This window comes from Hyla sarda, chromosome 4, assembly GCF_029499605.1.
Source record: "Hyla sarda isolate aHylSar1 chromosome 4, aHylSar1.hap1, whole genome shotgun sequence".
NCBI classification, from domain to species: domain Eukaryota; kingdom Metazoa; phylum Chordata; class Amphibia; order Anura; family Hylidae; genus Hyla; species Hyla sarda.
In genome coordinates this window covers 346,728,433-346,753,565 of record NC_079192.1, presented here as the reverse complement: position 1 = coordinate 346,753,565, position 25,133 = coordinate 346,728,433, and the positions used below count along the sequence as shown (strand labels likewise).

The window sequence follows — 25,133 nt, the reverse complement described above, 5'->3', positions numbered from 1 at the left end:
TCTTTGGCCACCTGTCTCTCATTTTGAATTTTTGCTGTTTTTATTACATTTTTACAGATTTTATTAAGCTCTTTGTACTGTTTAAATGTTATCGCTGACCCATCAGATTTGAATTTTTTGAAGGCTATTTTTTTGTTGTTTATTGCTCTTTTAACATCATTTGTCAGCCATGTAGGATTTAGTTTTAATCGTTTATATTTGTTCCCCTTTGGTATATATTTAGATGTATAGTTATTTAGAGTGGATTTAAAGATGTCCCATTTACCTTCTGTATCAGTATTTGAGAACACCTCCCCCCAGTCTATGTCCTGTAGTGCAGCTCTCAGCCCAGGGAAGTTTGCCTTTTTAAAGTTATATGTTTTTGCCTTCCCCGTCTGTCTTTGTTTTCTACATTTTAAGTCAAAAGTAATTACCGTATTTATCGGGGTATACCACGCACCGGCCTATAACACGCACCCTCATTTTACCAAGGATATTTGGGCAAAAAAGTTTTTTACCCAAATATTCATGAAAAAATGAGGGTGTGTGTGTGCGCGTGTATACCCCGATATACCCCCAGGAAAGGCAGGGGGAGAGAGGCCGTCGCTGCCCGCTTTTCTAGAGCGCTGCTGTCGGCCCTTTTCACCCCCTGGTTATCAGCGCCGCTGCCCGTTCTGTCCCCCTGACTATCGGTGCCGGCGCCGATAGCCAGGGGGAGAGAAGCGGCGCCGACAGCCAGGGGGAGAGAAGGGGCAGCGGCACCCATTGCCGGCGCCGCTGCCCCGTTGCCTCCCCCATCCCCGGTGGCATAATTACCTGAGTCGGGTCCGCGCTGCTCCAGGCCTGAGTCGGGTCCGCGCTGCTCCGCTGCTCCAGGCCTCCGTCGTTGCTATGCGCTGAACGGCGCGGCGCATGACGTCAGAGCGCCGCGCCGTGCATAGCAACGACGCTGGGGACCGGCGTCGTTTCTATGCACGGCGCGGCGCTCTGACGTCATGCGCCGCGCCGTTCAGCGCATAGCAACGACGGAGGCCTGGAGCAGCGGAGCAGCGCGGACCCGACTCAGGTAATTATGCCACCGGGGATGGGGGGAGGCAACGGGGCAGCGGCGCCGGCAATGGGTGCCGCTGCCCCTTCTCTCCTCCTGGCTGTCGGCGCCAGCACCGATAGTCAGGGGGACAGAACGGGCAGCGGCGCCGATAACCAGGGGGTGAGAAGGGCCGACAGCAGCGCTCTAGACCCCAGGAAAGGCAGGGGGAGAGAAGCGGGCAGCGACGGCCTCTCTCCCCCTGCCTTTCCTGGGGGGGGGTATCGGCGTATAACACGCACACAGACTTTAGGCTAAAAATTTTAGCCTAAAAAGTGCGTGTTATACGCCGATAAATACGGTATATTGTGGTCGCTATTACCAAGGTTTTCCCGCACAGTTACATTACCAACCAGCTCTGCGTTGTTGGAAATGATCAGATCCAACAAGGCATCACTTCTTGTTGGGTCCTCCACAAACTGGCCCATAAAATTATCCTGCAATAAATTTAGGAATTGTCGCCCCCTTGTAGTTTTAGCCAACCCCGGACCCCAATCTATATCTGGATAGTTAAAATCTCCCATTATTACCACTGTACCTGCCCGGGCGGCCCTCTCTATTTGTTTATGCAGCCGACCTTCTATCTCTTCAGTGATATTAGGGGGTCTGTAGATTACCCCAAATATTATTTTTTCAGCATTTCCCTCCTTTTGTAATTCTACCCACAGTGATTCCACCTCCTCCACACACTATGGCATCGTTCACACTGACTTTCTTACCACTTCTTACATACAGACAGACTCCACCACCTTTTTTGTTCATTCTATCCTTGCGAAACAATGTAAACCCCTGCAGATTGACAGCCCAGTCATGCGAGGAGTCCAGCCATGTCTCAGTGACCCCAAACCCTGATCATTGCATCCCTATGGAGATGCATTGAACACGGTTAAAGATCAGTAAATGCAATGTTATAGCCCCCTATGGGGGCTATAATATTGCAAAAGAAAAGTGTAAAACAAATCATTAACCCTTTGAATTATCCCTTCCCCTAATAAAAGTTTGAATCACCAGTCATTTCCAATAATAAAAAAACAGTGTAAATAAAACAAACATATGTGGTACCGCTGTGTGCGGAAATGTCCGATTTAAATAAATATATCGCTAATTAAACCACACGGTCAATGGCGTACACGCAAAAAAAATTCCAAAGTCCAAAATTGCGTATTTTGGGTCACTTTTTATGTCATGAAAAGATGAATAAAAAGTGATCAAAAAGTCAGATCAATGCAAAAATGGTTCCTTCAGATCAAGGCGCAAAAAATGAACCCTCATAGGGCCCTGAACCCGGAAAAATAAAAAAGTTATATGGGTCAGGAGATGACAATTTTAAGCATATACATTTTCCTGCATGTAGTTGTGATTTTTTTTTTTTCTGAATACAAAATCAAACCTATACAAGTAGGGTATCATTTTAACCGTATGTACCTAGAGAATAAAGATAAGGTGTCATTTTTACCAACAAATTTACTACGTAGAAACGGAAGCCCCCAAAAGTTACAAAATGGCTGTATTTTTTTCAATTTTGTCGCACAATGATTTTATTTCCTGTTTCGCCGTAGATTTTTGGGTAAAATGACTGATATCATTACAAAGTAGAATTGGTGGCGCAAAAAATAAGCCATAATACAGATTTTTAGGTGCAAAAGTTTAAGAGTTATGATTTTTTAAAGGTAAGGAGGAAAAAACGAAAGAGCAAAAACCGAAAAACGCCCGGTCCTTAAGGGGTTAATTGTATTGACCCACAGAATAAAGAAAACATGTTTTAATGTAAATTGTACAGCGTGAAAACGAAACCTTCCAAAATTAGCAAAATTGCAGTTTTCTTATCAATTTCCCCACACATAGTATTTTATTTTTGGTTGCGCCATAGATTTTATGGTAAAATGAGTGATGTCCTTACAAAAGACAACTGGTCGCAAAAAAAAGCCCTCATACTAGTCTGTGGAGGAAAATATAAAAGAGCTATGATTTTTAGAAGGCGAGGAGGAAAAAAGAACTTAAGTCCTTAAGGCCCAAATGGGCTTGGTCCTTAAGGGGTTAAACATTTTGACATTAATGGGAGCAGAGGAAACCCTCTGAAAAAAGTGCAATGTCCAATTTTTTTCAGTGCTGAAACTCTCATTTAATTCATTCATGAGTGTGTGACTTTTTGTAGAGCTGCAAATTTCTTTTTAACCCCTTAAGGACACAGCCCATTTTGGCCTTAAGGACCCAGCCAATTTTATTTTTGCATTTTTGTTTTCTTCTGTGGGTCAATACGATTAAAATGATACCCACGATTACATACTTTCCTATTATGGTACCTCTTTAAAAAAAAAAATTCTCAAACTTTTTAACCAAATTAGTACGTTTAAAGGAAATCTGTCACAAGTGGCACCTGCACTAACCTGTCAGTTCCGACAGATACTGCAGGGGACATTGTTAACGGTACTCTCCTTGTCCCGTTCCATGGTGGAGATCTCCGGTAATCTTGGTTGTTTGCTCCAGCTCCGGGCACCCAGCTTGGGGCACGGGCGGAGCTTAGTGACGTCACCGCTGCTGCTCCCTCCAAGGTCCCGCTCCTAGACAACAGCAGCGGTGACGTCACTTAGCTCCGCTTGTGCCCCATGCCGGGTGCCCGGAGCTGGAGCGAACGGACAAGATTACCGGAGATCCCTGCCACGGAATATGTGACTATTTTTTTTGTTTTTACTGTTTATGTCCATATAGGAAACTATGTATAGCAATCATTTGATTGCTAATACTGTTCAGTGCTATGCATAGGGCATAGCACTGATCAGTATAATCGTTGATCTTCTGCTCTGGTCTGCTCGATCTCGGTCCAGAGAAGAAACCCCCCTGGAGACGGATGGACGATTGGATCCCTATGATCATCCATTTTACCGACCACACTGCCGCAGATGCTATGATCTGTATTGATCACGGCATCTGAGGGGTTAATGGCAGACATCAGCGCAATCTCTGTTGTTTGCCATTACTGGGGGGGTCCCTGGCTGCTGATAGCAGCCGGGGCCTTCCGTGCATGACACGAGCACCACTCCGATGCTCGCAGGAATGTACAGGACATAAATATACATCCAGGTGTGTTAAGTACCACCGCTCCAGGACGTACATTTACGTTGTGGCGTTAAGGGGTTCACATATAGACCACCCACCCCAATACAAATTTTAATCGCACTTTTTCCATATTTATTACATTCCTAATCCCACAAGCTCAACGGTGTAAACTCATCATATCCCATCCCAGAAAAAATGTGATAAAAGGTGATCAAAAAGCCAGAACTACACAAACCTTAAAACTGCAGCTCATGGGGCAAAAATAAACCTTAACACAGCTCTGTATGTGGAAACATAGGAAATAAGAAAGTTATAGAGGTCAGAGCACTACAATGAAAAGTGTTAATATATAAATAAATGTAAATAATATATATATATATATATATATTTTTTTTTTTTTACCATGAAGCGAAACATAAGTTAGCCACGTTTCCTATCGTTAGAATCGCATAGAATGACTCAGAATGAAGTTCTTGAATTTATATCTGGGACGTGTGGTGTGTTAGAGACTCAGATGTTGACGCAAACACAAAATGTCTTTAGGTGCAAATTTGCATCAAGACGCCCATGATTGAGAAATGTTGATTAGGATTTTCACAATAAGACTAGATGTGACAACCATGTGAGGCTTGTTGTACATTTTTATTGGCACTGTTTATTTTACCATGTTACCTGTGGGGTGAAATTGAGAAAGCATAATTGCACATTTCAGCCTCCCTGTATGCTTATGGTTTATTTAGGAGAGATAGGGATGATTTCACTGTATCTCCACCAGGTTATGACAGAGCTTACTTTAGCTGCTCATAGGATGTTGGACTAAAGTATTATAGGATTCATAGCAAAGTACAAAAGTAATGACCTTTTAAATTCAAGATGGTGGCTTATCATAGGGAGACAAAATTACAAGAAAGTGAGATGAAAATACATAAAAGGAATGCATAATGTGATAGGGAATCAGGAGTGTGGTAGTAATGCAAAAATGTGTTTTCCCCTGACCGCTTTTTAGCCACTCCAAAAACTCAATGGACTGTTGTCCTTAAGTTTTTTTTGTAAAGTGTTTCATACACTTTCTTGGTTCTTTTAAAAAGTACCTCTCATGATCTTGTAAAATGTTATAAACCTCCCAGTTCACTGCCCCCATCATAAGCCACACCCTGCCTTTATTTTTATTATATTTTAGTTTTCTACCTTGATATTGCTCTGTATTTTCTGCTCAGTCTCAGTCAGATTCACAGACTGGGAAGGGTCGTTCCCCAGCAGGCGTGACATCATCTGAAGCCATACAGGGAAGAACTTCCTCCCTCACTCTTCTACACACAGTCCACAGCATTTCGGTGTGATGTGATTGGCTAAGGCTGCACCCCCCCCCCCCCCTTCCTCCTCAGCATTTCCTGCTTCTGGACTTCTGCCAGGCCAGCAGGAGTCCAAAGTCTGTGAAACAGATGGGGGGAAAATGTGCTCTGGACAAGTAGGCAGATACACACAGGCAGCTTTTTTAAACACAAAACATAGAAAACTTTTAAACAAAGTACATTAGGAAGATTTTTTTTTTACCATAAGGAGTGCAATAGCAAAAATTACGTTTTAATGAGAGTTCCCATTTAAAGGAGAATTCAAGCCAAAACTAACTTAACCCCTATCTACAGGATAGGGGAAAAGTAGCTGATCTCAGGGTTGTCTAACTGCTGGCCCCTCCACGATACATAGCACTTACTTTTTGCTTTTAGTTTTTCTAGTATTGGGCACATGATCAGATAATTTTAGTTTGTAGACCCTTCTTTAGGCTTCTATCACATGCAGTTTTTAGTTGAATCTTAAAAACATTTTGGGGGAAAAAATTAACATTTTGCTGACGTATCCATGCCAAGGAAGGCACAAACCCGATGTGGACCTAACATCTGGTCACAGCATTTTTACACACATGGGGGAACCAAATATGCTGTGTACCAGCATTTGAAACCAGCTTTAACCCATTAATGACCACCAAAGTATATTTACGTCTTTGGCCGGCTCCTGTAATGTAAAGAGTGCTGATCGGGCTGATGTCCGGTGTTAACCCTTTGGACGCCGCAATCAAAGTTGATTGCGGCATTTAATCTGGAAAAAAATCACTGCCGGTTAGCTCAGCGGAGGTGTTCAGGACCGCGGTGTCCCGAACAGCTGAGAGCACAGTGGGAGGTCCCATACCATGCTCCACGCTGTCCGATCAGCGTTTGATTGCTCCAAGCCTTGAACTCCAGGCTCGAGCAATCAAGCGCAGATTACATTGATCAATGCTATGCTATGGCATAGCATTGTTCAGAGTATGCAATCAAAGGATTGCAAGTAATAGTCCCCGAAGTGTAACAATAGTTAATAAAAAAGTGAATAAATGTGATTTAACCCCTTCCTAAATAAAAGTTGGAATCGCCCCCCTTTTCACATAAAAAAAAAAGTTAACAAAAAAATACATGTGGTATCACCTCATGCATAAATGTCCGAACTATAAAAATATAATGTTAATTAAACCGCACTGTCACTGGCATACATGGAAAAAAAATTGCACAGTCCAAAAACTGCGTATTTTTGATCACTTTGTATACCCTAAAAAATGTATAAAAAGTGATCAAAAAAGTCAGATCAAAACAATCATGGTAATGATAAAAACTTCAAATCACAGCGCTAAAAATGAGCCCTCATCCCTGTATACGGAAAAATAAAAAAAGTTATAGGGGTCAGAAGAGGACAGTTTTAAACATATTAATTTTGGTGCATGCAGTTATAATTTTTAAAGTAGTAAAATAAAGAAAAACCTATAAAAATTAGGTATCATTGTAACCATATGGACCTACAGAATAAATGTGTCCTTTTTACCGAAAAGTGCACTGTATAGAATCAAAATCCCCCAACATTTACAAAATATCTTTTATTTTTACCCAATTTTGCCCCACAAATGTTTTTTTCTTCTTGGTTCGCTGTAAATTTTGTGGTGAAATGATTGATGTCATTATAAAGTACAATTGGTGACGCAAAAATAAGCCCTCAATATGAGTCTGTAGGTGCAAAATGGAAAGCATTATGATTTTTTGAAGGTGATGAGGAAAAAAACTAAAGTGGAAAAACCTGTGGTCCTTAAGGGGTTAAGCCACTTGCACATGGCAGCATTTTGGTGAGTATTTTGCATTAGTATTTGTAAGACAAAACAGAGAGTAACTCACAACTGTAGAAGAGGTGCAAATCTATACTTTTTCTGTGCAGGTTCTACTCCTATTGTAGGTTTATGAATACAAAGACAAAATACTGATCAACAATGTGTGCGTCCTTAAGAGGGTTCTCCCGTCATCAAATATCCTATTTAGATATTTCATAGGAACTAACATTAAAATTGCCCAGTATAGTATATTGAATTTTGACATTTTACTAACACAATACACCACTACCATGTTATGCTGTTGGACAGTTTATAGAAATGTGACCCACTGGCAAACACACATGTTCCGTCACTCTCCCCGCTGTCATGTGTGGTGATCCTCGGTTTACTGCAAAGCAACCAGTGGCTGTATTTTCTGCCTGGTTTGTCAGGGAATAAGGAGAGCCTCTGCTGCAGTATGGCTGGAAAGACTCCCTCTGCAGGGTGAGCAAGAAGGAACTATACTGTACCGATTCTGTTCAAAGCCCACCCTAGCAGTGCAGACTAGCAGCAACACCAAAAGAAATGGTGCTATAGACACTGTAAATTACTGTAACATGGTTAGTAAAGGGGTATTCCAATTTAGTTAAAAATCATACTGCAGCCTGCTTGGGCTTTAAAATAACAAAGTACAGCATACTCCTCTAGCCTGCTGCTCCAGCGCTGGCGCTCCAGTCTGCTCCGACTACGGTCTATTTATTCTGGTGACACGCTGTCCCTGCTTTGCTGATGACCTTCTGAATCCAGTGAGGCGGATCATTAAAGGGGTTATACAGAAATAGAAAAACACACCACACCTGTCCTCAGGTTGTGTTTAGTATTACACCTTTACTCCATTTGCTTTCATGGAACTGAGCTATAATACGGCATATGTGTGGTGCTATCTTGCAGAAATCAGCTCTGCTTTTCTAATCCCGGGTAACAATTTTCAAGGCTGCAGTGGGTTTGATACATCAGCAGAGCAGAGAGAGCGCATAAACAGGGTAAGCCTAGATTCACACTGCCATTGTCCTTCAACCTGTTCAGCTCTGAATGGGTCTGAGCAGGTCTGTTGCTGCCGGGTCCTGATGGATTCCATTGGCTTGAATGGGGTCCACTGGGTGTCTGGTATTTTACAGGAGTTGAACAAAAAAATAGGATATTAGGAAGTAGTATTTCTTCTCTGTTCAACTCCCATCCTTCCAACGGTCTAACCGATGGCACTACCTTTAGCGGAGCATGCCAGCACTGGGAAGAGTCCTAAGTAGACTGGGAACCAAGGCAAACTGGAGTGCCAAGGGATGTAAATACGAAGTAGTTTATTTTTCTGCCCTAGCAGCAGCAGTTTTGTTAAATAAATTGAAATACCCATTTAATAGCATTCCAGGACTTTCACTTTAAAAAATGAATCTGGGCTATTTTTAAATCTTTCTGTAGATATGAGGATAGTAATAGAATCTGACTAGATATGTTACAGGCCTCTTCTATTGAAGTCTAAAAGCATGCATTGCTTGTCCATTCTTACATACATTTAATATACTCATAAGTTGCCTGCCTAAAACAATTTTTGTGGCATCTAACGGCTTCTTTTCTCCTTCCTTTTTGTCACCCTGCAGTGTTCTGTGCCAAGGTCTTTGTGGCTAGGCTGCTCCAACCTGGTAGAGAGCATGTGCGCACTGAGATGCCTGCAGAGCATGCCCAGTGTCAGATGTCTCCAGGTGCCTTTCTTCTTTCTTGTTGTACTGTTATCTGTATGCTTTGTCTTGTGCATTACCCATCACTTTATGTTTTGACTTGGTGGCCTGAACAGTAAACTCGTTTTGCATGATGTTATTAATTGGTATGTATTTGGTGTTTGTGTCAATGTGAAACCCGTAGAGCATGTTAGTTTTTACTTTTTATATATTTATATCTGAGAAGCCTCATTTCACGTGGTATGTTTTCAAGAGCTGCATGAGTGCATGGCTAGCCTCAATACTAACTTTGTCTAGAACTATGGTATACTGCTTTTGCAGTAAAAGTCAGGTCAGATCTTAGAATTGCTGCTTTCCTCTCCATAGTGGTCTTCCATTTATTAAAAACTTTAATGCTAGACATACAGTGTACAGATAATGGTGACTATTCTTTGACCCAAGGGGTTGTCTACTTGACTGCCTACCTTTTCATTCTTGCTCTGTTTTTGAGGTGAATTGGCCCACCCCTCTTAAATTTGGAAATCACTTGTACTTGAGACCAAATTCCTTAGAAATGTTTCATTATTCTTTGAGTGGGTTTTCATTTTTTTTTTTTTCTTTTTCTTTAACCTTTTATATCACTTGTGACCATATATCTTAGCCTTTCAATATTTTCTGGATTATTTAATAGACAAAACCATAAGATTGCTTTTAAAGTAAATCTGTCAGCTCTAGATCTTGCTCAGAGCTTGTCAAAGAGGCTGTACTGAGACACAGCATGCATGCCTCCTCCCTCCCCCACCCCTTCCTGCTGTGACTGTGCATAGCTCAGAGCTGGTAGCTTAGCCCAGTATATTAGTCAAGGCAAGGAGTGGTGTTGAATGGAAAAAGCATACATCCTGCAGTGCAACACAGCCTCCTTGACAACATAACTCTGCCTCTGTAAGTGCATACACTGTGCTCAACTTGGACATAAGTTGTGGTCTCCAGCAGACAAAGGTCAATGGATACCCTTTTATTTTTTTATATATAGTACATATTTTTATTTTTTTGGGGCTTTACTTGCAATAACTTAAAGGGGTTGTCAATTAAGAAAAATAAGTCTAAACTGATGCATTATTTGAAATGAAAAATATTTCAAATGTACAAGCATTAGTGAAAAAGGCAGAATTACTTATTCCCTATCCACAGGATAGGGTTTGACCGCTGGGGCACCCTGCGATTTCCTGAACTGGACCCCGTCCCGCTCAGTCAGGGGTACGTGTAGTCTACCTCTAGACGGCACGCGCGTCATTACAATGGATGGGGAGCGTGCTGTGTAGAGGTAGATGTAACACAGTTCAGAGAGGAAACCAGGAAGTGATCAGATTCATGGGGAAGAACAGTAGTACAGGGACGGAGGTTATTTTACCTAAAAGCAGCACATTTGTTCCATCTATAATCTGTCACTTCTGATTTTACCATCTTTGCTTCATGGAACAACCCCTTTAATGCCATTTTATAATAGCCAACAAAATTATTTGGCATGAGAAAACCATTCCACCTTGTCTTTATTTATTTGTACAGCATTACCATTTTTTTTGCTGACAGTATGGAGATTCTGTTATACCTTGCGGTGCTGGTTGTATAACCCCAAGTACCACAAGTTTTTAACCCCTTAATGACGCAGCAAATTTTTTTTTGCGTTTTCATTTTTTCCTTTATCTATAGTGCTTGTTTGCGGGACTTATTGTACTTTGTAATAACATCACTCATTTTACCACAAAATGTGTAGTGAAGCCAATAAAAAAATTATTATGCAACTTTTAGGGGGTTGCGTATTGACATAGTGCACGTTTCAGTAAAAATGACACATTATCCTCTGTAGGTCCATACGATTCTAACTATACTCAGTTTATATAGGTCTTGTTTTATTTTCCTATTGAAAAAAAAATCCCCTTCTGACCCCTACAAATTTTTAACATTTACGCCATTTACCATGCAGTTCAATTAACCCCTTAAGGACTCAGCCCATTTTGGCCTTAAGGACTCAGACAATTTAATTTTTACGTTTTAATTTTTTCCTCCTCGCCTTCTAAAAATCATAACTTTTATATTTTCATTCACAGACTAGTATGAGGGCTTGTTTTTTGCGCGACAAGTTGTCCTTTGTAATGACATAACTCATTATATCATTAAATGTATGGCGCAACCAAAAAACACTATTTTTGTGGGGAAATTAAAACGGGGGGGGGGGGAGATAGGCATACTTGGCCCATGTAAAAGGGCCTTATCCCCTTGCTGCAAATGGATGTTCATTAACATCCATCTGCGGCTCCCAAAGTATGACACGCACTCAGCAGGTGAGTGTGCATCATACCTGGTGGGTCCCGGTTGCTATAGGTAACCAGGACCCTCAGCTAATGCTAGACATCGCCGATCGGGCTGGTGTCCGGCATTAACTCTTTAGACGCGGCGATCAAACTTGATCGCCACGTTTAAAACAAAAGTAAACATTGCTGGTTAGCTCCGGGAATGTCGCAGTGAAATTGCGGCATCCCGAACAGCTTGTAGGACGTGAGGAGGGTCCCTACCTCCCTCCGATCGCCGAATGACTGCTCCATGCCGGAGATCCAGGCAGGAACAGTCAAGCAGTGATAACACTGATCAATGCCATGCTATTGCATAGCAGTGATCAGTGTAGGAAATCAGCCCCCTATGGGGGCTATAACAGTGCAAAAAAAATAATGGGTTAATACTTGTGATTTAACCCCATGCCTAATAGGTTTGAATCACCCCGCTTTTCCCATTTAAAAAAATAGCTGTGTAAATAAACATGTGATATCGCCGCAAGCGTAAATGTGCAAACTATAAAAATATATTGTTAAACTGCACAGTCACTGGCGTACACGTAAAAAAAATTTCCAAAGTCCAAAATAGCTTATTTTTGGTCACTTTTTATACCGTAAGAAATAAATAAAAAGTGATCAAAGAGCCTGATCAAAGCAGAAATGGTACCGATAAAAACTTCAGATCACGGTGCAAAAAATGAGCCTTCATACATCCCCTTATATGGAAAAATAAAAAAGTTATAGGGGTCAGAATAGGACATTTTTAAACGTATTAATTTTGGTACATGTAGTTATAATTTTTTATTTTTTTTGTAGTAAAAAAAAAATAAAACCTATATAAATTGGGTATCCTTGCAACCGTATGGACCTACAGAATAAATATAAGGTGCAGTTTTTACCGAGAACTGCACTGCTTGGAAACGGAAGCCACTAAAAATTACAAAATGGCTTTTTTTTTTCTTTCAATTTTGCGTACAAATAATTTTTTTCTGGTTGCGCCGTAGATTTTGTAGTGAAACTATTAGAATTACAAAGTAAAATGGTAGGCACAAAGAACAAGCCCTCATATGGATTTTAAGGGGGAAAATTGTAAGTGTCATGATTTTTAGAAGGTGAGAAGGAAAAAAAGAGGGAAGTGGTTACAGCTAGCTTTATGTTGAAAATCAATTACATTCCCAATGTTAGGCTGGGTTCACACCACATTTTTGATCCAAAAAAACGGATTCCTCAAAACCTGACTAAACTGTATCAAAACGTGTGTACAAATTTTTATCTGTATATGGTTAAAAACCGTATACGGTTTTAAAAAATGATGTCCGGTTGCCTCCATTTTTTTTAAGAAAAAACTAAGTTTTTAAATTTTCACTTAATTATGAATAAAGTTTCACTTGTTTGATTCAAATTCCAAGAAAAAAAAACTGTGCAAAGTCAAAAAATGTATGGTGAAAACCGGATGGAAGAACCGTACGCACATACAATTCTGTACGGTTCCCATTGACTCCCATGTTAAAAAAAAATAAAAATTTTTTTTTTTAAAAGTATACCGTTTAATACGGTTTTTCACCCGGACCAAAAACTGTGGTAGGCCACGGTTTTCTGTCAGGGGGAAAAAAAAGTAAAAAAAACGTCTGGTTTGAAAAACGGAGACAACTGTATACATTATGGTGCATACGTTTTTGAATGGGAAGTCTATGGGCACGGTTTTCTGTACGGTTGCATACTTTAAAAACAATTTTTATGAAACCGTATAGCAAAATCGTGGTGTGACCCCACCCTTATGCTGCTTACTACCATTTCATCCCTTTTGAGGGGGTGTCATCACATGCATTCAGGACATCCCACCCTCTATCGGGTCTATGTTGTGGGAGCCTGCCGAGTCCTCCAGCCAATTGCTGCTGTGCGCTTTGTTTACCCCTCCTCCATGTTTATGTAGCCATTTGTTTGCATGCAGCAGGGGTAGCGCTTGGTTGGAACCATGACAAGAGACTATGGTATGCAGGGGTGTGGAGATTTTTATTAAAAAAACTACTTGTCCACGTGACTAAAATGGAGCAAAATCTACTTGTCCCTCTTGACGATCCACTTGTCTGGGCCAATTTTCGCTTTTACGCACTCGTTTTTTCCTCCTCGCCCTATAATAGCCATAACTACCTACTATAATGATACCTTTTAATTTTTCAATAACATATTCTCTGAACCAAAAAATATATCTATATATTTGGGGGAAGTGAAATTGAAATAGTAAAAGATAATTTAGCAGATTTGGTGGTTTTCTTTTCTGCGCCATTTACCTTGTGGTTGAGGTAACATGTTAGTTTTATACTTTAGGCCGCCTGATTACAGCGATACCAGATTTGTATCGTTTACGTGATGTTTTACTAATTCTGAACGTTTTCAAATTTTTTTAATTGCCATTTTTAACCCCTGTAGCTTTATTTTTTTTCCGCATACCAGGCTGTATGAGGGCTCATATTTTGCGCCATAATCTGTTTTTTGTATCGGTACCATTTTGGCATTGATCTGACTTTTTAATCGCTTTTTAACTTTTTTTTTATGGGATATTATAAAAATTGCAAATCTGTGGTTTAGTATTTTTTTACATTTACCGTACGGGATACATAATGTTATATTTTAATAGGTTGTACAATTACACACGAAGCAATACCAAATATGTTTATTTTTATTATGTTTGCATGTTTTTATATAGGAAAAGGGGGTGATTTGAACTTTTAACATGGAAGGGGTTAATGCAGCGGTCTTCAAACTGTGGCACTCCAGATGTTGCAAAACTACAACTCCCAGCATGCCCGGACAGCCAACGGCTGTCCTGGCATGCTGGGAATTGTAGTTTTGTAACATCTGGAGGGGCACAGTTTGAAGACCACTAGGTTAATGTGTCTTTCAAACTTTTATTAAAACTTTTTTTTATTTTTTTTTTTACACTTTATTAGACTTATGAGGAATCGTTCGATTCCTCAGACAGATGAATAGAGATCTATTGAACTCTATTAATCTGTGTGCTCTGTGATCCATTGATCCATTGATAGAGCCTGTCTATCAATGACACAGCCGGGACAGGAGGAAGCGCTGCGGGGGGCGATCCACCTCACTAGCCCACCAGGGAGCATTCACATCTCCCTTTAGACGCCGCTGTCAGTTTTGACAGCGGCGATCTAAAGGGTTAATAGCCAGCGGCGGCGATCGCCGCATGCTGGCTATTAGCGGCGGCCCCCGGCTACTGAGAACAGCCGGGGGCTGCAGAGTATGGAGTGGGTAAGAATCCCGAGCCCGCTCCATACATACTGCAGAGCGCCGCATGCATCTCCCCGTGCAGACGCGTCTCCTCCCCTCAGCTCTCCGACGCTACAGCTGGGGGGGGAGTGAAGGCAGAGGACGCAGGTCTGCATGGGGAGCAAGTAGCCGCGCCCCCTCATCTCCCCCCGCACGTCTGCAGAGCAGGGGAGAGAAGACAAATACACAGCTTCTCATCTCCCCTGCTCTGCTTCGGAGGACACAGTTTTTTATTGTCGGAGGCGGCAGAGTATGGAGCTGGCAGGAGTCGGCAGCCCGCTCCATACAGACTGCAGATCGCCGCCGCACTTGTCAGGTCCGGCCCTGCTTGCCCAAAGCCGGGCTAAGGGCCGGACAAATTCACCTGCCCGACGCCCAAAACTGCTAGTCCCGGGCATCGGGCGATAGGAATTCCACATCCCTGGTATGTGTGTGGTACGCTGTTTATAGTGTTAATTTAAAAAAAATATATATATACAAAAAAAGCTAAGCGGTTTACCCCAATTTCGCACTGCTTGTTCGCCAGCATGCAGTGATAGGGGTTACATGATTATTATATTTGAGCTGTAATTGCAGGGACAGGGTTCAGCCTTCATGCCTGAGGAGGGGGTCTAAATTGCTGATACTGTGGCGCCTGTTATGCCTGGTCAGCAGTATATAACATTTGGGGATATTTATTGAGCAGCTACAAATCCCAGCATTTGTGGACAGGCAAACCTGATCAGAAAGTGCTGGTTGTTGTAGTTTTCATCAGCTGCAGGAACACTCTATGCATTATTGTTCCATCCTTTATAGAGCGGATGTTTGCTGTAATACATCCACAGCGTCATCATTATAAATTTAATTCAAGCTTCATATATGCCCAGTATGTTAAAAACGCAATATTTTTCTAATCCACTATAGTGTGTACGGTCATGTTTGTGTGTGTGTGTGTGATATATAATTATATTATATTACACACACACACCGGCGTGTGTATGTTTTACCATATAGAGCTGGGAGAAGTGCTTCTAGACCAGTGGTCTCAAACTGTAGCCCTCCAGATGTTGCAAAACTTCAACTCCCAGCATGCCCGGACAGCCGTTGGCTGTCCGGGCATGCTGTGAATTGAAGTTTTGCAACATTTAGAGGGGCACAGTTTGAGACCACTGTTCTAGACCATCTCTGCACAAAGTGCTGCGGTGATGTGTGGGCTGTGCGGGTGAGAACCTGGCTGCACCACATGTCACTGAGCTCTGTGTGAGAGATATGACCTGAACCTGGCGGGAGCGTGCATAATGAAAAATCAGCTCTCTGTTGTCAGACCATACCGGGTACTAGAGATGAGCGAACTTCCAGTAATTCGATTTGGCACAAACTTCTCGGCTCGACAGTTGCTGACTTTAGGCGGCATAAAGTAGTTCAGCTTTCAGGTGCTCCGGTGGAGAAGGTGGATACAGTTCTAGGAGACAGTCTCCAGCCCACCGGAGCACCTGAAAGCTGAACTCATTTATGCAGGATAAAGTCAGAAACTGCCGAGCCGAGAAGTTTGTGACGAATCGAATTACTGGAAGTTTGCTCATCTCTACCGGGTACCGATTTACAACATGTTCCAGGAAGGCTGCAAAATTAGGAAAGGATAATTAATAACATGGATATGCACACATGTTCACATACATAAGCCCTGTCTTACATAGAAAGTTTGTTAATGTGACGGGGCCCATTTTACTTAACCCCTTAAGGACACATGACGTACTGGAACGTCATGTGTCCACTCCCGATCTATAACGCGGGGCCACGGCGTGGCCCCGCGTCATAGAGGGTCGGGCCCGGCCTCTAACAACGGCCGGGACCCGTGGCTAATAGCGCGCGGCATTGATCGCTGTGCCGCGCGCTATTAACCCTTTAGACGCGGCGTTCAAAGTTGAACGCCGCGTCTAAAGTGAAACCGAAAGCATCCCGGCTAGCTCAGTGGGCTGTTCGGGATAGCCGCGGTGAAATCGCGGCATCCCGAACAGCTGACAGGACAGCGGGAGGGCCCCTTCCTGCCTCCTCGCTGTCCGATCGCCGAATGACTGCTCAGTGCCTGAGATCCAGGCCTGAGCAGTCATCCGGCAGAATCGTTGATCACTGGTTTCTTATGAGAAACCAGTGATCAACATAGAAGATCAGTGTGTGCAGTGTTATAGGTCCCTATGGGACCTATAACACTGCAAAAAAAAAGTGAAAAAAAAAAGTGAATAAAGATCATTTAACTCCTCCCCTATTAAAAGTTTGAATCACCCCCCTTTTCCAATAAAAAAAAAAACACAGTGTAAATAAAAATAAAAATAAACATATGTGGTATCACCGCGTGCGGAAATGTCCGAATTATAAAAATATATCATTAATTAAACCGCTCGGTCAATGGCGTGCGCGCAAAAAAATTCCAAAGTCCAAAATAGTGCATTTTTGGTCACTTTTTATATCATTTAAAAATGAATAAAAAGTGATCAATAAGTCCTATCAATGCAAAAATGGTACCGTTAAAAACTTCAGATCACGGCGCAAAAAATGAGCCATCATACCGCCCCATACACGGAAAAATAAAAAAGTTATAGGGGTCAGAAGATGACAATTTTAAACGTATTAATTTTCCTGCATGTAGTTATGATTTTTTCCAGAAGTCCGACAAAATCAAACCTATATAAGTAGGGTATCATTTTAATCGTATGGACCTACAGAATACATATCAGGTGTCATTTTTACCGAAAAATGTACTACGTAGAAACGGAAGCCCCCAAAAGTTACAAAACAGCGTTTTTTTTTTCAATTTTGTCGCACAATGATTTTTTTTCCCGCTTCACCATAGATTTTTGGGCAAAATGACTGACGTCATTACAAAGTAGAATTGGTGGCGCAAAAAATAAGCCATCATATGGATTTTTAGGTGTAAATTTGAAAGAGTTATGATTTTTTAAAGGCAAGGAGCAAAAAACGAAAATGCAAAAACGGAAAAACCTCCGGTCCTTAAGGGGTTAAAGCATACCCGTCAGATCCAACAAAAACATATTTTTTTAATATATCACTCAGTACCTAATCCTGACCATGTACATCTAATTTTTATGTGTCTAGCACCTTTATTTATTTTTTTATTACACTTTTTTAATTTAGCTCACTAGTCTGAATTTCTCTCAAAGGGAGGGGGTGTGGCCTCACTGTGCAGGTCTCCGCCCCCTCCCTCAGTATCCTCTCTGTTCACATCTCCCCTAGCATTAGCAAAACTACAACTCCCAGCTTGTCCTCACTGACAGTAGCGGGACACAAGCTGACAGTGGGAGGATTTTTCCTCCAGATGTGAGCCCTGCGCTGACAGCTGTCAATCAAGGAAGTGTGTCCATGACATAGGTGATGACGCATGGACACAGCAGAAGTAGTATGTGTCCAAGCGGGCGGGGGGGGGGGGGGGCACTTTGACTGGCTTTTTCAGTATGAAATACTGAAAATGTTCTAATAAAAGCAATTATAAAACCTATTGGTTATACATGCTTTACAACATATCAAAAGTTTTGGTATCTGACAGTGCCCATTTAAGCATGGTATTTCCTATTATTCTCTTTTCTATTAAAAGGTTTTTTTTCCTACTAAATGTATGTAAATGGTTAGGGAAGTTTCCTCATGTAAAGATTGTACATATGAGAACATGAACCCACTAAACCCAATAAATTACATCTAAGAATCTTTAATGCTTTTGCCCCCATTAAAGTATTATTTATATGCAACTGTATATGGCTCTTACTGACTTGAATATTAGTTAGATACAGATAAACCTTGTACTAAGCAACATCTCACAGCCAGGAAGTTTACAGATGTCTGTAGTTTGGGAAAAGCTTAACTAGAAAATACAAAAAAAAGACACAGCACCTCATTGGGCTGTGTGTGTGTGTGTGTGTGTGTATATATATATATATATATCTACCGAACATACCAATATTATATATATATATATATATATATATTTATATATTATGAGAGAGAGATACGGTAATCTATCTCTATCTCTCTATATCTATAATATTGGTATGTTCGGTAGGAAGTCTGCTACTTGTGGTGCTTGTGCTTAGGTAGGCACAGCACTGGTGTGGGCAAGAATAGACTTTTTCAGCTGCTTCACCACTGCTTGATAAATGGCAGAAATGGAAGTTCAGTATCCCTAAGGGTGACCACAGGCAAAACAAAATATATAAGAAGAATTTTTATTGGAAGTGTAACCAATAAAGATTTCTGCATATGTAAATTTGTCTTTAGTCATCACTCTACCGGTTTTTATTTTTTACAAAAGTTTCATTTATTTTGGAACAACACTGTGGAATAGAAGAATGTAAGTAAATTGTGCAATGTGAGGACTGGCTCTCAACTAGATAGATAGATATCTATGATATAATGCTTGCAGAAACTAATGTGTACTAAGGATTTTATATTTTATTTTGCATGCATTTTTTCTGTTTCAAAAAGTTAATGCAAAATTTAAATGGGCACTGATATGAAAATAATTTTTTGGCACATGATACAGCAGGTAAAATAAATAAGATTTGTAATTTACTCTAAGGATCGACCGATATTGACTTTTTAGGGCCGATACCGATAATCTTTGAACTTAGAGGCCGATAACTTATACCGATATTCCAGGATAAGTTATCAGCTATTTCAGAAGTAGCGCAGACCCCATGAACAGGTAATTATAAAACCAGGGATGGGGGAGGCAATGGGGCGGCGGCTGTCATGGGGGGGGGCATTATCGGCAAGGTAATTAACAATACCGATAATGTCCAAAATCGTGAATATCTGCCGACTATCGGCTAAGCCGATAATCTGTCGTTTCCTAATTTACTCCAAAAAAAAAAAAATTATAAATAAATATCATTTAATGTCACTTCATGGACTTATAAATCTGGCCCCTAGGGGTCTCCCTTCTGGTCCAGACCGCATTCCGTCTGCTCAAAAGCACAGACTTTGGTCTCCTGGCAGAAGACCAAACTCAGGAAGTGTTGTCTGGCCATAGGCAGTGAATAGGACTCTCTCTCCCTGTTTCATACACAGGCGGGGAGAGAGTGCTATTCACTGTCAATGTCTAGACTGGACTTCCCTTCCTGAGTTTGGTCTCTTGCCAGCCAGCAGGAGAGGAAAGTCTGCGCTTTTGAACAGACTGAATGCAGTCTGGATCAGAATGGAGACCGCTAGTGGCCAGATTCATAAGGCCATGAAAGTGACATAAAAAGCCTTTTTTTTTATTTATTTTTTTTAACAGAAAGTAAATTATAAATCTTATATAGTTACCTGCTGTATCATATATGCAAAAAAAATAATTTTAATGACTGTGCCCATTTAACAATATTCATTTCTCTTTAATAGACTACGTCTGTTATGGATGATCAGAATGAAGATGAATCTCCAAAGAAAATCACTTTATGGCAGGTAAGGACAGGGAATTGTTTTTGAATATATATATTTTATGTGACATTTGTTATATACCACAGCCAGGATAATACAGACACTGTTCCATTTCCTGCACCATAGTAGTGTGTTGACTTATGGCAATGAACTACTACTGGTGATGTGCTATTACAGTGCTGAAAAGATAAGGTTTCAATTGAAAATGATTTCCCCCACAATGAAAATCCTAAACTATTGCTGTTCTCTCACGGCCGTCTAGACCTGTCCCGTTCTTCTCCTGTCAAAAAAAAAGACAATAACTGATGCAAACGGATGTTATTCGTTTCTATCCGTTATTGTTCATTTAATAAACAAAAAAAAATTATTTTTTTGTAATAAGCATGCTCAGAAGTAAAAACGGATGACTCCAAAGTCTCATCCGTTTTCCATAGACTTCAATGTTAAATTTGCTGTATCTGTTTTTTTTTTCATCAGTTTTCTTGACGTAAGAAAAAATACTGCATGCACTGTCTTTTCTCCCGTAAAAGAAAAAAGGAAATGAGCGCAGATAGGTGTAAACGGATGTGAAAGGATTGTATCACTTGGGATTATTTTACAACCGGTTGTAATCCGTTTACAACAGCAACAACGGAACCTTAACCTCCCTGGCGGTATGATTCTGTCTGGAAATTTGTACCAAAAGCGGTACAATTTTTTTAACTGAATTTCACATCTCCCTCCGCCCATTTCACATCTCCCCTGTCACATTCCCCTCTCCCTTGTCACATCCCCCGTCACATTCTCCCCCCCCTTGTCACATTCTCCCCCCTCCTTGTCACATTCTCCCCCCTCCTTGTCACATTCTCCCCCCTCCTTGTCACATTCCCCCCCCTGTCACATTTCCCCCCCCTGTCACATTTCCCCCCCCCTGTCACATTTCCCCCCCCCTGTCACATTTCCCCCCCCCTGTCACATTTCCCCCCCCCTGTCACATTTCCCCCCCCTGTCACATTCCCCCCCCCCTGACACATTCCCCCCCCTTCTGACACATTCCCCCCCCTTCTGACACATTCCCCCCCCTTCTGACACATTCCCCCCCCTTCTGACACATTCCCCCCCTTCTGACACATTCCCCCCCCTTCTGACACATTCCCCCCCCTTCTGACACATTCCCCCCCCTTCTGACACATTTCCCCCCCTTCTGACACATTTCCCCCCCTTCTGACACATTTCCCCCCCCTTGACACATTTCCCCCCCCCCTTCTGACACATTTCCCCCCCCCTTCTGACACATTTCCCCCCCCCTTCTGACACATTTCCCCCCCCCTTCTGACACATTCCCCCCCTTGTCACATTCCCCCCCCCCACCCCCCTTGTCACCTTGTCTTGTCCTGCAGCAAATACACTAGGTTTGCCGGGCAGATTTCAAACCTAGTGTATTTCCTGCAGAACAAGTCCTTTCCCCTTCAGCCAATCACAGGCTTTACACCACTGCGGCCTGTGATTGGCTGAAAAGTGAAAGGTCCTAGAAGATGAATAGTGAAGAGAGGACACCCCGGACCGCACGGAGGGGAACGGCATCTGCAGGGACCGGGACTAGGTGAGCAAAAGGTTTTTTTATTTTACTACTTCTTCCTTTTACACTTAGCTCAGTGTTTTTCTAACAGGGGGCCTCCAGCTGTTGTGAAACTACTACTCCCAGCATGCCCGGACAGCCTTTGGCTGTTCGGGCATGCTGAGAGTTGTAGTTTTGCAACAGCTGGAGGCCCCCTGGTAGGGAAACACTGACTTTTAGTATTTTTCTTTACCTGCTCTGGCCAGCCCCCGCAACGGGAGCCAACCAGAGCAGATAATCACATGTTTTCCCGGGGGCCGCATCGCTATATCGCATTGCTTTTGCGATATATCGTGCAGCCCGGCCGGGAACTCTGCAATTCTACCCCGAGCGTGACTCGGGGTTACCGATCCTGGCAGGGAAAATTAACCCCGAGTCACGCTCGGGAATACCGCTCAGGAGGTTAATGGGGAGAAAAAAACAGGGACAGGCGGCCGTGTGAACGCAGCCTTACTGGCCACATAGTTATCACTGTGGACTAGTAGGTCCTTTCTTGTAGAGAGAACTTTTCAGCTTGTGTCCTGTACTCCGCTGACCTGCATCGATATGTTATATCTGGGTTATAAAGCTGGGCACAGATACCTCCCCCTGCATAATGACCAATACACTGACACATAGCACCTCCACTATACTCTTGAGTATTCATTATGCTCTTTTTCTGAAATAGTTTGTGTATGCTGTAAAGTTTTCACACGATGTCTGACATTTTAGTTTTTGGAAAGAAAATACCACTAGAAAACGAAGATTATTTTTTTTGCGCATTTTTTTATTGCAAAACAAGGTAATAGACTAAGGCAGTGTTTCCAAACCAGGGTGCCTTCAGCTTTTGCAAAACTACAACTCCTAGCATGCCCAGACAGCCTTTGGCTGTCCGGGCATGCTGGGAGTTGTAGTTTTGCAACAGCTGGAGGCACCCTGGTTTGGATACATTGGGCTAAGGGGTGTGTGTGTGTGTATATAGAGATATATAGATAAATATAGATATAGATATATAGATATATATATAGATAGATATAGTATGTGTGTGTATATAATATATACATATGCACACACACACACACATACACACATATACAGTGGTCCCTCAACATACGATGGTAATCCGTTCCAAATGAACCATCGTTTGTTGAATCCATCGTATGTTAAGGGATCTGTGCAATGTTAAATATAGGACGTTGTACTCGCCTGTCGCCGCCGTCACCGCTGCCCTGGATGTCGCCGTCCATCGCTGCGTCCGTGTCCCTGCTGCTCCGGAACGTCTCTGTTGCCTGAGATTGTCGTTCCTTATCGCCGCCATCATGTCGCTACGCATGCCGGCGATGCAGGAGATCCCGAAGATGACGTCCTGGAGTGCCGGGAACATGTAAGCGATAGTCACCGGAGCTTACGGGGCACCGTAAACTGCTATCCGGCAGCAGCTGAAGCAGTCTGCGCTGCCGGATAGCCGTTTATGCGATGGCCCCGACATACAAAAACATTGTATGTTGATGCTGTCTTCAACATGCGATGGCCTCTGAGAGGCCATCGCATGTTGAAATTATCGTATGTCGGGGCCATCGTAGGTCGTGGGGTCACTGTGTGTGTGTGTGTGTGTGTGTGTGTATGTATGTGTATGTGTGATAGATAGATAGATGCAAATCAAAAAATGTTGCGGTATCTTGGAATACTTTTTTTTATTGGACTAAAAAAATGTTGTAGAGAAGCTTTCGGGATTCCTCCCTTTGTCAAGTCTAAAGCAAATCTAAGCTCACAAGCAGAAGACACAGGTTACATCTCACAAATATGCAGGGGTTAAAGGAGTACTCCGGAGCCCTGGTACTTAACCCCTTAAGGACTCAGGGTTTTTCCGTTTTTTGCACTTTCGTTTTTTCCTCCTTACCTTTTAAAAATCATAACCCTTTCAATTTTCCACCTAAAAATCCATATTATGGCTTATTTTTTGCGTCGCCAATTCTACTTTGCAGTGACATTAATCATTTTACCCAAAAATGCACGGCGAAACGGAAAAAAAAAATCATTGTGGGACAAAATTGAAAAAAAAACGCTGTTTTGTAACTTTTGGGGGCTTCCGTTTCTACGTAGTACATTTTTCGGTAAAAATTACACCTTATCTTTATTCTGTAGGTCCATACGATTAAAATGATACCCTACTTATATAGGTTTGATTTTGTCGGACTTCTGGAAAAAATCATAACTACATGCAGGAAAATTAATACGTTTAAAATTGTCATCTTCTGACCCCTATAACTTTTTTATTTTTCCGTGTATGGAGCGGTATGAGGGCTTATTGATCAGACAGGATAGGACTTATTGATCGCTTTTTATTCATTTTTAAATGATATAAAAAGTGACCAAAAATGCACTATTTTGGACTTTGGAATTTTTTTCCGCGCACGCCATTGACCTAGCGGTTTAATTATATTTTTTTATAATTCGGACATTTCCGCATGCGGTGATACCATATATTTATTTTTATTGGAAAAGGTTGGTGATTCAAACTTTTAATAGTCCCATAGGGACCTATAACACTGCACACACTGATCTTCATCATTGATCACTGGTTTCTCATAAGAAACCAGTGATCGACGATTCTGCCGCATGACTGCACATGCCTGGATCTCAGGCACTGAGCAGTCATTCGGCGATCGGACAGCGAGGAGGCAGGTAAGGGCCCTCCCGCTGTCCTGTAAGCTGTTCGGGATGCCGCGATTAGCCGCGGCTATCCCGAACAGCCCGACTGAGCTAGCTGGCAACTTTCGCTTTTAGCCGCTCAGCTCTGAGCATGCGGCTAAAGGGTTAATAGCGCGCGGCGCCGCGATCGGCGCTGCGCGCTATTAGAGGCGGGTCCCGGCTTCACTATGATGCCGGGCCCGCCGTGATATGACGCGGGGTTACTGTGTAACCCCGCGTTATATCAGGAGAGCAGGACCAAGGACGTACTGGTACGTCCTTGGTCCTTAAGGGGTTAAAAAAAAATAAAAAAGTTTACCTCATCTGATAGCTCTTTCAAATACCTTTCCAACGATACCTAATTTGTCAAATTTGGCCCAGCCATTCTCTTGTAATTGCCACCTGTAGCAGTAAGCAGCCATGTCATAAAGACTGTATTTCCCATGACTCCCTGCACCAGCTTCCTGTTAGCTGCTGCTCTCTCCCCCTCCTCTCCCCCCCCCCCCCCCCAGGAAATTATAATTATAATAGTGATGCCCACAGCTCCTTCCCTCCTCCCATCCTCCCCCTCCCAGCTAATCAGCCCTCTCCATGTGCCCACTAGCACACTGATCCACCCATCCATGTGCCCACTAGCCCACTGATCCATGTGCCCACTAGTGCAGTGTTTCCCAACCAGGTAGCCTCCAGCTGTTGCAAAACTACAACTCCCAGCATGCCCGGACAGCCTTAGGCTGTCCGGGCATGCTGGGAGTTGTAGTTTCGCAACAGCTGGAGGCACCCTGGTTGGGAAACACTGCACTAGTGTCACAAGAATGCCGCAGCACTACGCAAATAGCATAGGGCTAACGTAGGCAGCGATAGGAGCCTAGCATTAGCCCTACGCTATTTG

General features: G+C 42.3%; 1 protein-coding gene across 2 annotated transcripts in view; it reads left to right on the top strand.

The window, feature by feature from the left end:
• FBXW11 (F-box and WD repeat domain containing 11) overlaps positions 1-25,133 on the top strand; it is a 98,774-nt gene that overhangs the window by 20,871 nt on the left and 52,770 nt on the right. Inside the window, exons 2-3 of one of the 2 annotated variants that reach the window (XM_056516557.1) lie at positions 8,888-8,989; positions 19,936-19,998. In XM_056516557.1, the coding sequence (XP_056372532.1) occupies positions 8,888-8,989; positions 19,936-19,998 (165 nt within the window). The remainder of the gene's footprint in view (positions 1-8,887; positions 8,990-19,935; positions 19,999-25,133) is intronic. The other variant, XM_056516558.1, reaches the window with a different exon arrangement.